The 14,311-nt window shown below is 36.6% G+C and overlaps 1 protein-coding gene across 6 annotated transcripts in view; it reads right to left on the bottom strand.

Annotated features, from left to right (window-relative positions):
* The window catches only part of ccser2a (coiled-coil serine-rich protein 2a), a 48,823-nt gene that overhangs the window by 4,636 nt on the left and 29,876 nt on the right, over nt 1-14,311 (bottom strand). For 2 of the 6 annotated variants that reach the window (XM_048191331.1, XM_048191330.1), the window contains 4 exons: nt 13,551-13,719; nt 13,224-13,289; nt 12,503-12,601; nt 9,029-9,139 (listed from right to left, as the gene is read on the bottom strand). In XM_048191331.1, coding sequence (XP_048047288.1) covers nt 9,029-9,139; nt 12,503-12,601; nt 13,224-13,289; nt 13,551-13,719 — 445 coding nt within the window. Of the gene's footprint in view, nt 1-3,262; nt 3,303-5,922; nt 6,053-9,028; nt 9,140-12,502; nt 12,602-13,223; nt 13,290-13,550; nt 13,720-14,311 lie in introns of all 6 variants that reach the window. The other 4 variants (XM_048191333.1, XM_048191335.1, XM_048191334.1 and 1 more) reach the window with 4 other exon arrangements.

The following is a 14,311-nucleotide window of genomic DNA, read 5'->3' on the forward strand; positions in this document are numbered from 1 at the left end:
TCACAATTCAGTAAATTCCTCTTCCTGTAATCAACTTCCTGTGGGGTGTGGCAGATTCTTTAATTCTGAAATCTGCACAAGCCTGGTGTGAACAAAACTGTGTAATGTGAAAAAAGCACTGACAACTGTATTCTGTTGCTCTGTGAACATTGCCAGGTTTTGATAAGATGCGAGTGGCTGTGCTGTCAGCTGTTCAGTTCCAAACCGAGTGCAACTGTAATAGGGTGGATTTGAATGAATGAGCATGTACGCAGGTGAGTTTCAGTAAACGCAACTGTGCACCGTGACAGAGGCATAAGTCCTTGTTTCCTTCGCATTCACTGTGTTTGTCCCTCATGGCCTGTTTTTGCTGAAAAGCACAGCTCTACTGAAACCACAGCACCTTCTACTGGCGAACTGTGGTTTCATGCAGCCTGCCACATTTCTGTTCAGCCAGAGACCATTTGTAAGGTGTGTATTATCTCCAGATACCATCACAAAACAATTTTATCGCATACTCGACCACAAGAGGTTGAGAAAATGTCAGAATGAAGAGAGGTAAAGCATTACAATTTAAAACACCACAGGAGATTGCAAAAAAAACAACAGCTGAAAAACAACAAAATGATCATTCCTCACTTTAAGAATACAGAACAAGAGTGCAGTGTAGGAACAAGGGAGTAAAAGAGCGTGAGAGGGTTTGTGTATGTGTGCAGGAGAGTCGTCAGTGAATTCAGTAGCGTGAGACAGTACAGACAGTCACATCCTCTACGTGACGTCACAAAATCTCTGGGGTGGAGAGACGTCTGCGGACACCTGCAGATAACATCCATAATACATTAATCTCTGTCTCTTAGTGAGAACAGACGAGTCTCAGAGACTGTAAACTTTTAAACCCTGAGACGACATAAAGCCCTGTTCACACCGAAATTTTACAGACAAGAGAGCTTCACAGTCTTCACTCCTTTTGGTAATTGTCACATCACATCCCTGCTCATTCTCAATTTTGTCCAGTTGTTGGCCGAATTGCGCCCAGTCACCAGAAATCAGTAACTCTCATTGAAAATGACATCCAGTAACTTTGGACGCTGCCAGTGTGAAAGGAGCTAAAGAATGAGAGCAGATGCAAAGAGCACCCCCTACGTGAGAGAGAGAAAACCACACGACTTGACACGACTGATAACTCCATTACTCTTTCATGCTTTCAGAAAGGAATTAAATGATTAAAAACAGATATTATTGAGCTGTTTATAATAATAATTGATTTGTCTCAGTCAACAGTTACACATCCAATTAATTTTAATGTCTTGCTTTAATGTTGACACCCCCAGTTCCAGAGGATGACTCTCCCATAAAAAAATAACAATATTACTTGGCAGATTAATTCTTTATAGTGTATAAAATATTTATTGAACAGTGGTGTATTGTTATCTTACAGTGATGTCAATGCGGTTTCTGCAATGTTATAAAAGTAATAAGCCCCCCAGGGCCACATTTACAGTCATTTTACTATGATTAAGGCATGTTCTTAAGCAGACTCATGCAAAGATGAGTAACCTAAAGCCTCCTTAACTGTGGTAAAATTACTGTAATGTACAGTCTCACAGCCTTTTTGCTTTTATTAAACCGCAGCAACAGCACTATGATAAATGACACCAATGTTCAATAAACAATTTGCACACGGTAAACAATTCTTCTGCCAAGTGATATAGTTCATTATACTGACTCTAGGCAGTTTTGGGGTTGCCAGGCAACATAGAAATTAATACAGAATTGAACACATTTGTGTTTTTATCGGCTTTGAACAAGGCTTATCTAATTACAATTTAGAGTTGAAAATATCTGTTTTCCAATACAATATTAACATCATGAAAACAAAGGGGCATGCAACACTAAACAAACAACAGCAACAAGACAGTAAAATGAAAACGAACAGATTCTATGCTGCTCTGTCACTGTGGATGGATTCAAAATCTTTGTGAAATCTACAACTTTTAAAGGGGTTTTATAACACCGCTACAGATGATGTGTCAAAATTGCAAAATTGTAGGATGCTATCATAAATCCTAATAAATTATTAAACAGTAAATGTATATAATATATTTAAATTGTTAAATGGAATGAAAAATATAAATGTATTGAGGCAAGTAAAATGCTTTTTTTTAGTGTGTGTGGTGCATTAACTCGTTGCCCTACAGACCTAGAAAAAAATCCTTATTGTTAATCCGTAAATAAAGTCAAAACTGTAAAAATGGTCTTTAGAATGCTTTTATGACTATGATAAATGAGTAATGCTTTGCACTGTATGCCACTGTTTTCTAGAAAAAGAATGTGAATTTATAGATTTTGTTATGGAATTCATTATAGTTGCATAATTTCCAGCTATTATTGCAATAATAGCTTTTTCTTGTAAATAAAACTTTACTAATTTAAAAGAAACATGGGGAAATATTTTTATTAACTAAAAAGGATTTTAAAGAAAAATGTATAATCTTTTGTGGTGGGGCACAAAAAAAAAAAAAAACCCTGAACTTTTAGCCTAGAAGAAAAAAAATCCTTATTAAAAGCACCTAGATTTTAAAGAAGAGCAGGGAGAATCAACTGCCTGAAACATTTCACAAGATAACCTTCGTAACACGATTGCTAGATATTACAACAGCAAAAGCTGTAATAAAGTCTGGCTCTAATTCAGTCATTCATCTTACTATAAGATTTGGCTGATGAAATGTGGCCATTTTGATAATAGAGAAGGTTTTTAATATCCTGGGTTTGTAGAAGTGGAGGTTATAAATGTGAATCCCGAAGGAGTTATCGGATCATTTTATTTTAATTGTCCTCTAAAACTATTCAGCGCTCCCTGTGCAGTCACAAGGCCAAATGCACCATGGGCAAATTTGCTGCTTGTGTGTGTGTGTGTGTGTTTGAGATGTTTAAACCCTGCTCCACCTGTGCAGACTGATGTCTGTTTGGATAAAGTCTCTGGGAGCAGGCTGAGAGAAGTGGAGGGTCTCCCAGAACACACCAGTAAATACTGTAGCTCCATCGGTGCAAAGACAGATCTAACACAACCACAGCAATCACAGCCCACAGAGGAATAGATGAGCAGAAACATTAGGACAAAAAAAAGAGTCGGAATAAAAAGTCTCATGCCAAGTCTCATGTACTGTATATGTGTGAAAAAATTTGATCAGTGCTTTAAAAATGAAACTCAAACAAGCATGCATTGGTCGTTCACGTCACGTAACCGTGCAAAGGGTGAAGCTTTTAGTAGAGGTTACTGTACCACGCTGTGTCACGGAAGTAATGTACAAGATGCTCCACCCCTTTCCAAGGGTATTATGGGGTAGGCAGAGGGGGAGAAATAACAAAGAGCACAAATTCATCCAATCAGGAAACAGGAAGAGGAAAGAGAAAGGGAACCGTCAGAAGGAGCACATGGAGAAAAGAAGACAGACAAAGCAGTGGAGTAAAACCAGAAGAGAAGAAATTAAGAGGGTCATGTTTGTTGAGGAAAAGACTGGACACAATCTAACATCTGCTCTATAACTGCAGACATGTTTACAATGGAAAACACATTCTCTCAAATGATCACAGCTCTATTCTCACAAAATTAAATGACCTCAAAATTAAGTGTCCTCATTTAGCCGACTCATCTGCGTTCCTCAACAGTTTTCTGCATCCCTCCACCACCCCGTCTCCTCACACTCGCCTGGTTGCTATCCTGACCAGAGTTACGGAGGGGGTACTCTGGGTTCGGGCCAAAATTCCGAGCTCAGAGCTCTCCCCTCAGACAGCATACAAAATACGCATATTTTTTATACTATCTGATTATTACATTTCATGAAACTCTGTTTGGATGTATCCTGTGTTTCTGTTTGCCTTTTGAGTTTTTTTGATTTCTTGTTTTGTTCTTTTTATTTATCAGAACCTCTTGCATTTCGAGCCACTGATTACTGCCTGCCCTCCTACCTGTCTGATGTTACAACAGCAAATTGAATTTTACTGAAATTCAAAACTGTATTTTTATTTGCACAACTTTTCAAAAGTTTGGGTAAGAAGCCCACCAAGGCTGCATTTATTTGATCGAAAATACAGTAAAAACAGTAATATTGTGAAATATTATTACAATTTGAAAAATATTTTGTAATATATAATGTACCATTTTAAAATGTAATATATTCCTGTGATGGCAAAGCTGAATTTTCAGCATCATTACTCCAGTCTTCAGTGTCACATGATCCTTCAGAAATCATTGAAATATGCTGATTTGCTGTTCAAAAAACATTTCCAATTATTATCAATGTTTAAAGCAGTTGTGCTGCTTAATATTTTTTAGAAACCATGATGAATTTTTCAAGATTCTTTGAAGCATGCATTTGTTATTAGAAATATTTTCTAACATTGTAAATGTCTTTACCGTCACTTTTGATCAATTTAATGCGTAATTTAAAAGTATTCATTTCTTTTAAAAAACTTTTGAACAGGAGTATATATCTTATATTTATTTGATTATTTTGACATTGTCAGAAATTAATTTAATTTCTCACAACATCCGATTTATTATTTTATTATCTTATTTTAAAATTTAATCTCACAATTACTACTGAACTAGGGATCTGATTGAGACACACGCTGCGCTGCTGACGCGTAATTAAAGTGAAAGCACACTTTTGATGGACAAAATAAATATAATTTCACACAAAAAGTGTTCAAAATGCACACAATACACATGTCTAATGTGTTTTAACAAGAATTTGAGTATGACAGAAAAGAAAATTAAGAATCAAAAATAATAATAGAAGATTTACCCATTTAAACTTGTTTTTTATTATTCAGTTTGGGTTAAAGTATGGTGTATTATAAAAAACTAAAGTAAACTAGCCAGAAAATATGATATATATAAACATTATTTTAGTTATTACACAGACTGCAGCATACCCAAATCAAACCAAATATATTTGTTTTTATATTAGCCTTTTTTATATTTACTGTTGCACTAAAGTGAAGTGAAGTGAACAATTTATGTTATTTATTACTTGATTGTTCAAGCTCTGTTTGTAATTAAATAAAAAATAAGGAACGTCCTGGATCTGTTTTTTTTTTTTCGCTCTTCTTTATTCTTTTTTTGATGTATTATAGAAGTATCGGATCGGGACTCGGTATCGGCAGATACTCAAAATCAAATGACTCGGACTCGGACTCGAGGGCAAAAAAACCTGATCGGGACATCCCTACTCACAATTACCCATTTTATTGTTTACTTCAAGACTAAAACAGGCTTCCATGCCCATCCCAGGTTAATGCGCAGAGACAACTATAAAGAATGCCATTTGTAGGTTGACACTCCCTAAAAAGGTTGATTTCCTCTGGTTTTTGCAGCTGTTTGTTTAGTCTAACATGTTATCTTCTAACTCAGTCAATGGGATGAGATTGTGGCAGGGCTACACGTTTGTTCATTATTAATTATATTTAGAACAATATTCAGAAAATGTTATTTTGCCAAAGTGTAAAAATTTCAAAAAATTCCAAAATTTGTGCACAAAAACACTTGAAGGCATGGCCATCTACATAAAAAACACAGAGTGAAACAGCCAATGTGGTCAAACCAAAAAAGCAGTGACCCACCTAGACCTGACAGAGACACTTCAAAACTGCCCAGCGGGGAACTGCTGCCTTTGTCTAACCTCTTAAACCGCTTTCACTTTCATCTCTCTCACATCACTTCTCCACCTTCTCTCTCATATCAAACTGATATCCTACTTACACATCCCTGACTCACTCCCTGATGTAACTATACTGTGTATTTATATTTAGAATCCAACAGGGAGACAGCATATGAAAGAGAAAGAAAGGAAAAAGCAGAGAAATGAGTCAGGGGGTGGAAAGAAAGCTGAAAATACTGGCAAAAGGAACTGGGTCAGGGGTCAGGGGTTAATGACTCACTTTGTCGGCGTTGAGGCATGCTGGCACGAGGTGCAGCCTGGTACTGGCACTGCCAGGGAGAGAGGAGAGGAGTGGGTACAGCCTGCAACACACACAGAAAAACTGTGACGCACACACGACACCCGCACAGCTGCGGAGAGAGACAAACCCCAGTGAATCAGGACAAACGCACAGTTTAGAAAGGAAAACTGGTGCACATTTCCTCTGAGAAGACAAACTACCATCAATATCTGAACATCGGACTAAAATACCAGCGAGGAACAAGCCTTGAATGCAAGAGCCACAACATAATTCATGCATGCAATATTCCTAGCAAACGCATATGAATGTCACAGGTCATATTTTATATTTCTGTCTGAACTGCACATGCACTGGGTACATTTCTGAGATAAGGAAATCAGATCTGTTTTTAAACAGATATGTATCTTTACCTCTAATATTTTGTCGCGCTCATCCGCAATGTTCGTTAACATACAAACCTTATCTTGAAAATTGATTTCATACCATTTAAAGGCACCTTTAAGGGAATTTAAGATATACTGTAAAGGCAAACAAAACAAATCATTGCTGTATAACACAAACCTGATGCCCAGAAAGTAAGCATGGTCTTACTGCCCTGTGATATTACATACAGTATATAGAAAATCTAAGACTAAGTCTCTCAGTATTTTATTATGGACAGAAACAAGACTTGTTTATTTACTTTTATTACTCAGCGAGTGCATTTACGTGCACAGTTATAATCGAGCTACAGCTATTTCTCTCTTTTTTTCCCGCCTTGTCGAGCTACGAAAATGCATAATATATGAAGGATCATATTGAAGTAAGTGCACAAACACTAAGACCAATTGCAGTCCAATTAATATGGAAACTACCGTTCAAAGGTTTGGGGTTAGTAAATCAGCTTTGCCATCAAGGGAATAAACTGCATTTTAAAATATAATGAAACAGAAAATTAAAAAACAACAAATATTAACAAATCTTAGCTGTAGAGTACTGTACATGGCATGCAAGCCAAAATCAAGCCACATGTATATTCGCATTAGGTCTGTTAGTCTGACATCGCAAAAACCTGATGGAACCATACGGGTTTGACGATTTTAGCAGCAAGTTAAATGGGATGTTTATTTACTTATGTCTGTATGTTATGAAATTATTTGTACTTTTGGACTGATAGAACCATTCATATAAACTGACATTATTTGAATTTACAATTTATTCCAGTATGATTGATTTCAGATTCACCCTGCTTTGCCGTTCCTGGTACAGGAACCAGTCATTGCCTGCTAATTTTAAGTATCTGTTTAGCATTAGGTTAAGAGTTAGGTCTATGATTGGATAAGAGGAATGTTGTTCCAAGAACAACAAGGAAAGTTCATCCAAGAACATATCACACTTGTGTTAAAGGATTATTTTACTTTCAAATGAAAATTACCCCAAGCTTTACTCACCCTCAAGCCATCCTAGGTGTAGATGACACAATCGGAGATATTTTAATAAATATCCTGACACATCTGAACTTTATAATGGCAGTGAACGGGACCAACGAGTATGAGTTTATTCGCAAGTTGAATACGGAAGGCGTTCTGGTCTGGTGGAAGCTAGATATTTTACTTCATAACTTGTTAAATATGGATATTTTCTTTTACGCAAACACATCGCTTTGCTTCAGAAGTCCTTTATTAACCCCACGGAGCTGTGTGGAGTACACGTTTATGATGGATGGATGTGGATGGAAGCACTCATACTCATTGGTATCGCTCACTGCCATTATGCGTCAGGATATTTATTAAAATATCCGATTGTGTTCATCAGAAAGAAGAAAGTCATAAACCTAGGATGGCTTGAGGGTGAGTAAAGCTTGGGGTAATTTTCATTTGAAAGTGAAACAATCCTTTAAACAGAACAAATATTTAAGTGTTAAGATAAACATGCTTTGGATTTCTTTACATTGTTTGCAGCTTTGTGACATTATTATTAACTGATCACTGATAACTTCTTTTATGATGAAGTCATGCAAAGTTTAACTTTTAACATCCAGTTATAAACCTTACAGGGATGGTTAGCCTAAAAATGAAAATTGTGTCATCATTTATTCACCCTCATCTCATTCCAAACCAGTATAACTTTCAGAATGTCTAAGCTGAAGGTTCACATAATGACAATAAATAGTGACTCATGCACTACATACCAGGTCTTCTAAAGCAACATGACTGCTCAGTGTGAGGAACAGACTGAAATTTCAACTGTTAATGATGGATAATCTTGATTGAAAGCAGTGGTCACTATTCACTTTCATTATATGGAAAAGAGCAGCAGGACATTCTGCTAAATATCATAGGAATTCATACAGGTAAGGAAAACAAAGTATCCCTTTATTTTTCAAACACTAACATATATGCAAACTGAACACCGGTCCAATTGTTCTCGATCCCAAATAACTATGTTTCTCTCGCTTCCTAATTTCTACTTTCAAATTCTCATCCATCTCTTGTTACCTCCCTCATCTCCCTCTCCTCCCTCTAATCTCTCCTGACTCCAGTCTTTCGCAGTGTTCCGTTAGCTTTACTGATTGTGTGCCGGTCTTCAATAACAAAACGTCCCCTGGTGAACGTCCCTGGCTGGGCTGTGAAAGCTAAACCACTGGAGTGGGTGCTGCACGGCTTCACTTAAATAGGAGATGACAATCATTCTGCACTCTGTAGTAGATGCCCGTTTTCCCCTAGCAGCTGCAAATTGGCCAAATCGGCACCTCAGCAAACGAGCCTCAGCTCAGGGCATCCCGTGAGAATGTCTGGCTATTTCACCACGAAAAACAAACGCGAGGGAGGAAAGGATGGAGGAGAGGAAAAGAACAGAACGAATGTTGTCTGATTTTTCACCCTGACAACACATTTGCTTCCCCTTTTTGTAAACAACTAGCCACCTACAAAGCCTAGAGAGTTTTAAGGGGAAACAGGAAATAAAAACAAGGCAGATGGCTCACCAAGGACACACACAGATACACCAGTCACACCACACTGACATTTTGGAGAGTTTGGGGTGTCTCAATGATGCGATCATGTCGCCATGCATGTTGCTAGCCAGAGAGTGAGAAATGACTCACAGCGGGGTGATGATGGGGCGGTCGCCACACCGTCTGAGTGGATTTATCGTGATGCGTTCTTCTCTCACCTTTGGCCCCTGACTTCAGCTGATGACACTGACATCTCACCGGCTGAAAGAGAGAGAATTAAAGCAATAATAACAAAATCTGTACACTTTCTAAAGAAAATATGAGTAGTTTGAGTGTCTTGGCCATTCAAAACTTGCTCCCACAATGCTAAAGTGGTGTGAGTAGTTTCCAGGGCCTTGCTAGTAGAGAGAAATTGATAATTACTGTTTTGTAATGACCAACAACTATACCAAATTATGTTAGCTCATATTTTAATGGCTCGTTTCCACCAAGCAGTACAGTACAGTATGATTCAGGATGGTAAACCCTGATCTGGCCTGCGTTTCCACCACCAACAGTACCCTTACTTGATAGGTTTGGTGTTTGCCGGAAAATAGCGATCGGCGTAATTCTCACACAAAAAAGAAAGCGACCCGCTGCATGTGGTTGTTTGTTTGCTGCGTGCTGACATTGTGTTGCGACGCACCCTTTAGGTACCGGTGTCATGCGAAATGGAGTCCCCCTCCAGGAATAAGGTCTCCTTTAGGACCCAGGCAGTAATGACTGATCAAAAGTCGTTATTGTGATGTTTTGACTAATTGTAACCTATTTGTATGATGTTTATTACATTGTGCACAATCAACATGCTTGAAATATGAAATGAATGTCTATGTATTGCATAAAATAAAACAAACTGGAAACACAACCATGCCTAAAAATGTACTTTTTTAGTATAAGGATTGTTGGAACATACTATGGTCTGCAAAAGTAATTTATAGGTCATTTTACACAATAATAGCAATGTGGTATAGTATATAATAATAATAGAATACATTTTTAATAAATTAATTGTCATCCTAAGTACACACAAACATCATTAAATTGAAACGAAATTGGGAATTATATTGGAAGCAAAAAAACATACCTAATATAATATAAGCTAAGCTAGCAGGCTAATAGGGTAGATGTATGCTATGCTAGTACATAAGCTAACTAAAAAAAAACAAAAACAAAAAAAACAGTAAGAAACAGAAATGCTTGATTTCACAGTTAACCTATTGCTTCAGTTATATACTAGTATATGAACCATGTAATTTAAAAGATATTAATGGTCATTATAACACATTTTAAACAATATAAATCATACGTGATTTTGCAGGAAATGTAATCAGACGCTAAAAATACTACCCTTTAAAAGTCAGTTGAACCAATGGGATCACTCGGGGTCCTAAAGGAGATCCGATTCCTGGGGGGACTCATTTCTCACCACACCGGACTACTGTGCTAGGTACCCCAATGGAAGGGTCCCAAAAAAGTGGTTCCGATCAGTATGGTACCATTCACAACTTCTGACAATGAAACAGAAATATTTGCGTACCATACTGTACTGTACCATGCCGCTCTGTTGAAACAAGCCATTAGTGTTCGGATAACCAATATTACGAACTGATGATTATTGTTTTATTTTTAAAAATGATTTTATGTCATATTTATGCAATCTAAATTTTCTTAGAACCGATAACCATTTTAAAAAACATTTAAAAAGAAAACTTCCAAAGCTAGAATGTTGTATTTTCAAGGGCACTGCTAGGAGATCAAAAATATTTATGACCAATAAATATTCCAAATTGTTAATGATAATAATAATAATAATAATAATTATTATTATTATTATTTAATACATTATACATACAAAATTATTATCTTTGTTACATTTATGCCAAGTAGTTTTGTAATCAAATTTTTTGTAGAACTGATTTTCTAGAACCATTTTAAAGGTGCCCTAGAACATGTTTTTAAAAGATGTAATATAAGTCCCCTGAATGTGTCTGAAGTTTCAGCTCAAAATACCCCATAGATTTTTTTTTTTTTTTTTTTTTTTTTACTGCCTATTTTGGGGCATCATTATAAACGCGCCGATTTATGCTGTGGCCCCTTTAAATCCCGTGGTCTCCACCCACGGAGCTCGTGCTTGCCTTGAACAGTGCCTTAACAAAGTTTACACAGCTAATATAACCCTCAAAATGGATCTTTACAAGATGTTCGTCATGCATGCGGCATGCATGCGTCGGATTATGTGAGTATTGTATACTGTTATATTGTTTACATTGATTCTTAATGAGTTTGAGGCTATGCTGCGTGGCTAAAGCTAACATTACACACTGTTGGAGAGATTTAAAGAATGAAGTTGATTTTATGCATTATACAGACTGCAAGTGTTTAAAAATGAAAATAGCGACGGCTCTTGTCTCCGTGAATACAGTAAAAAACAATGGTAACTTTAACCACATTTAACAGTACATTAGCAACATGCTAACGAAACATTTAGAAAGACAGTTTACAAATATCACTAAAAATATCATGTTATCATGGATCATGTCAGTTATTATTGCTTCATCTGCAATTTTTCGCTATTGTCCTTGCTTGCTTACCTAGTCTGTTGATTCAGCTATGCACATCCAGACGTTCTGCCCTTGTCTAATCCCTTTCATAATGATAATGTTGGGAACGTGGGCTGGCATATGCAAATATTGGGGGCGCATACCCCGACTGTTACGTAAGAGTCGGTGTTATGTTGAGATTCGCCTGTTCTTCGGAGGTCTTTTAAACAAATGAGATTTATATAAGGAGGAGGAAACAATGGAGTTTGAGACTCACTGTATGTCATTTCCATGTACTGAACTCTTGTTATTTAACTATGCCTAGATAAATTCAATTTTTCATTCAAGGGCACCTTTAAAAACATTTAAAACTCTGAAAAAAAGAGTCCACCCTCAAGGCTGTATGATATTTTGATTATCAAGATTGATTGACTGTTTTATTGCTCACTATGTGAAAAATCACGTTGCTAGTAACAGCACCTCTTTTCAACAACCCTCACAATTCGAGGTATCATTCATGCCAGTAGCATAAGAAGTGAGGAAGAGTTTACTGAATTCCCTAACCAATAAGTAATACTGAAGCTTGCCTTAAGCACCACTAATAACATACTCTTGTTCTAATGTAAAGAAATCTCATTTGCTTTCATCTTTGTTTTGCAAACAGTGTAATGCAAAAGAGGTGAGTGAGTTTATTAGTGCTATATAATTGCGCTATGATATAATTGCTCAGCAAAGGTGATAGTAATTGGGATTAAAGGTTAAAGTGCATGTGTTGATGCAGCATTATCTGTGTGTTTGTTTTTTTTTGTTGTTGCTTGGAGTAGTAAAGTTAATGAACAGTATGAGATGTGGGTTTGTTCTGAGAACATCCTGTTCTGATTTCATCTCATTCACGCAGACATGGAGTTAGAATGGCTTTAGTACAGCATCTTCCAGCAGACGCTGCAGGCTCTGATTGGCCACTCATGTATTATGTATATTCAATCAATACAAAATGTTCAAAATGAGCGTGAGTGTGAAGGTGTCAGGAATGTTGATGGCTCACAGATTCTTGATGCTGCTGATGAGTGAGCCGTGTGATGATTTTATCTTTATTTTTCAGCTCTTCCCTGAGATGTGCCACCTCCTTCATCAGTTCCTCCATCTGACGCACACAAATACAAAACAAATATTAAATTTATACACAAATAAAATGAAACTATATTGTCTACGCATAAATAATACATGTGTATGAAATGGAAAAAGGGGGCATAGAGCTGTTGACGTCAATTTGTAGACCAAAGCAGAAGATTAATTCACCACATGTTCCCTTAGGAATTACTAATGGCTTTTTAGAATAGCAGTGTGGAGTTTATGAGTATAATAATAAGTTCTGTGGTAAACATTCCTTGAAATATATTAATGTTTCATTCTACTACATAACAGCTTAAATGTGATTTTTTTAAACTGTTGTGCGTTTTAAAAACACAAGCTGCTATATGAGGATTCTCATGTACCTTGAAATTTTAGTCTTTATGTAACAACTTGCTTAACAACGGCTTCAAACAACATATTTTAAGACATGACTGTATTATTTATGCAGTAGAACAAACCACAAAAGTCTCTTCCAGAATAAGCATTTAGCATTTGAAAAACACTTTTCTAAAAACACATTAGAAATTCCTGAGGGAGCCCCATGACTTGAAAATGCTAATTTTCTTTTTCAGGTTTTAGGATTGCAAGTTGAACAGCTCTATTCAGGTGGGTGTTTATGGTAAGTAACGGACCTGCTTGGCTCTGCTGTCATCTTCGCTGGAATCCAAACCCTCTGGAGTAATCTCACCATCATCCATCTACATAAAAATGATTTATTTTATAAATTTATTCAGAGGATACGTCTCTCATGTTTACAACTCATCCCTTTTTCTTTGTTTTACACCTACACACATACTAAAAGCTACTCAGAGGCTAACAGTTTGCATATGTAAGTGCAAATTTGACTCATCCAGCTGTGTGTGTGTGTGTGTGTGTGTGTGTGTGTGTGTGTGTGTGTGTGTGTGTGTGTGTGTGTGTGTGTGTGTGTGTGTGTGTGTGTGTGTGTGTGTGTGTGGTACCTGCAGCAGACTCTTGAGTTTGAGCAGCTGTGATTTCACAGATGAGCAGTCTTCTGCCACGTGTTTGAGAGTGAGCTCATCTAGCACCACCGTGTGACTGTCGTGCTGAACTGTGGGTTGGAGAGGCCGATGGCCTGTACGACAGGCATCGTAATGAAAACCGGCTAGCCTAAAAGAAAGAGAGAGTTCAGATTTAATATAATTTATAGAAAGAAACACAACATCAGTATTAAAGCAGTTATATAAAGAAAAAAAAAAATCATATTTCTCTTGATCTTTGAAATCGAAAGTGATGAAAACTGATGGCACCTTTAAGTCAAAACTTTTTCCCCAGTCCAAAAAGAATGCAAAAAAAAAAAAAAACAGCTTCTACCAATATTACCATTATATTATTATACTACCATTATACTATTAACCAATGTACACTGACTACTTGACCACCTATATTCAGGGGCTCCTTTAGATAACCAGAGGTTCCTGGGCTACAGGATTACAGTAGGATCCCTACATCAAATAAAAATGTTACTAGGCATTAATCAATATTTAGACCTTTCGATTTGTGCTCATGTATAAATTCAACTGGCATAACTTTAGAAACTTTTTTTCCTTGTTTTTTTCTAACTGAAAAGTTCTTGATAACATCATTTAAATTCAATTTTTAGTGAACAACACTCTCGATAGACATTTATTTGTTTATTTATTTATTTTTACAAGGGCCAGTTTTAAGAATGATTTGAGAATATGAGTGGATATATGATGTT

This window comes from Megalobrama amblycephala, linkage group LG5, assembly GCF_018812025.1.
Source record: "Megalobrama amblycephala isolate DHTTF-2021 linkage group LG5, ASM1881202v1, whole genome shotgun sequence".
NCBI lineage: Eukaryota > Metazoa > Chordata > Actinopteri > Cypriniformes > Xenocyprididae > Megalobrama > Megalobrama amblycephala.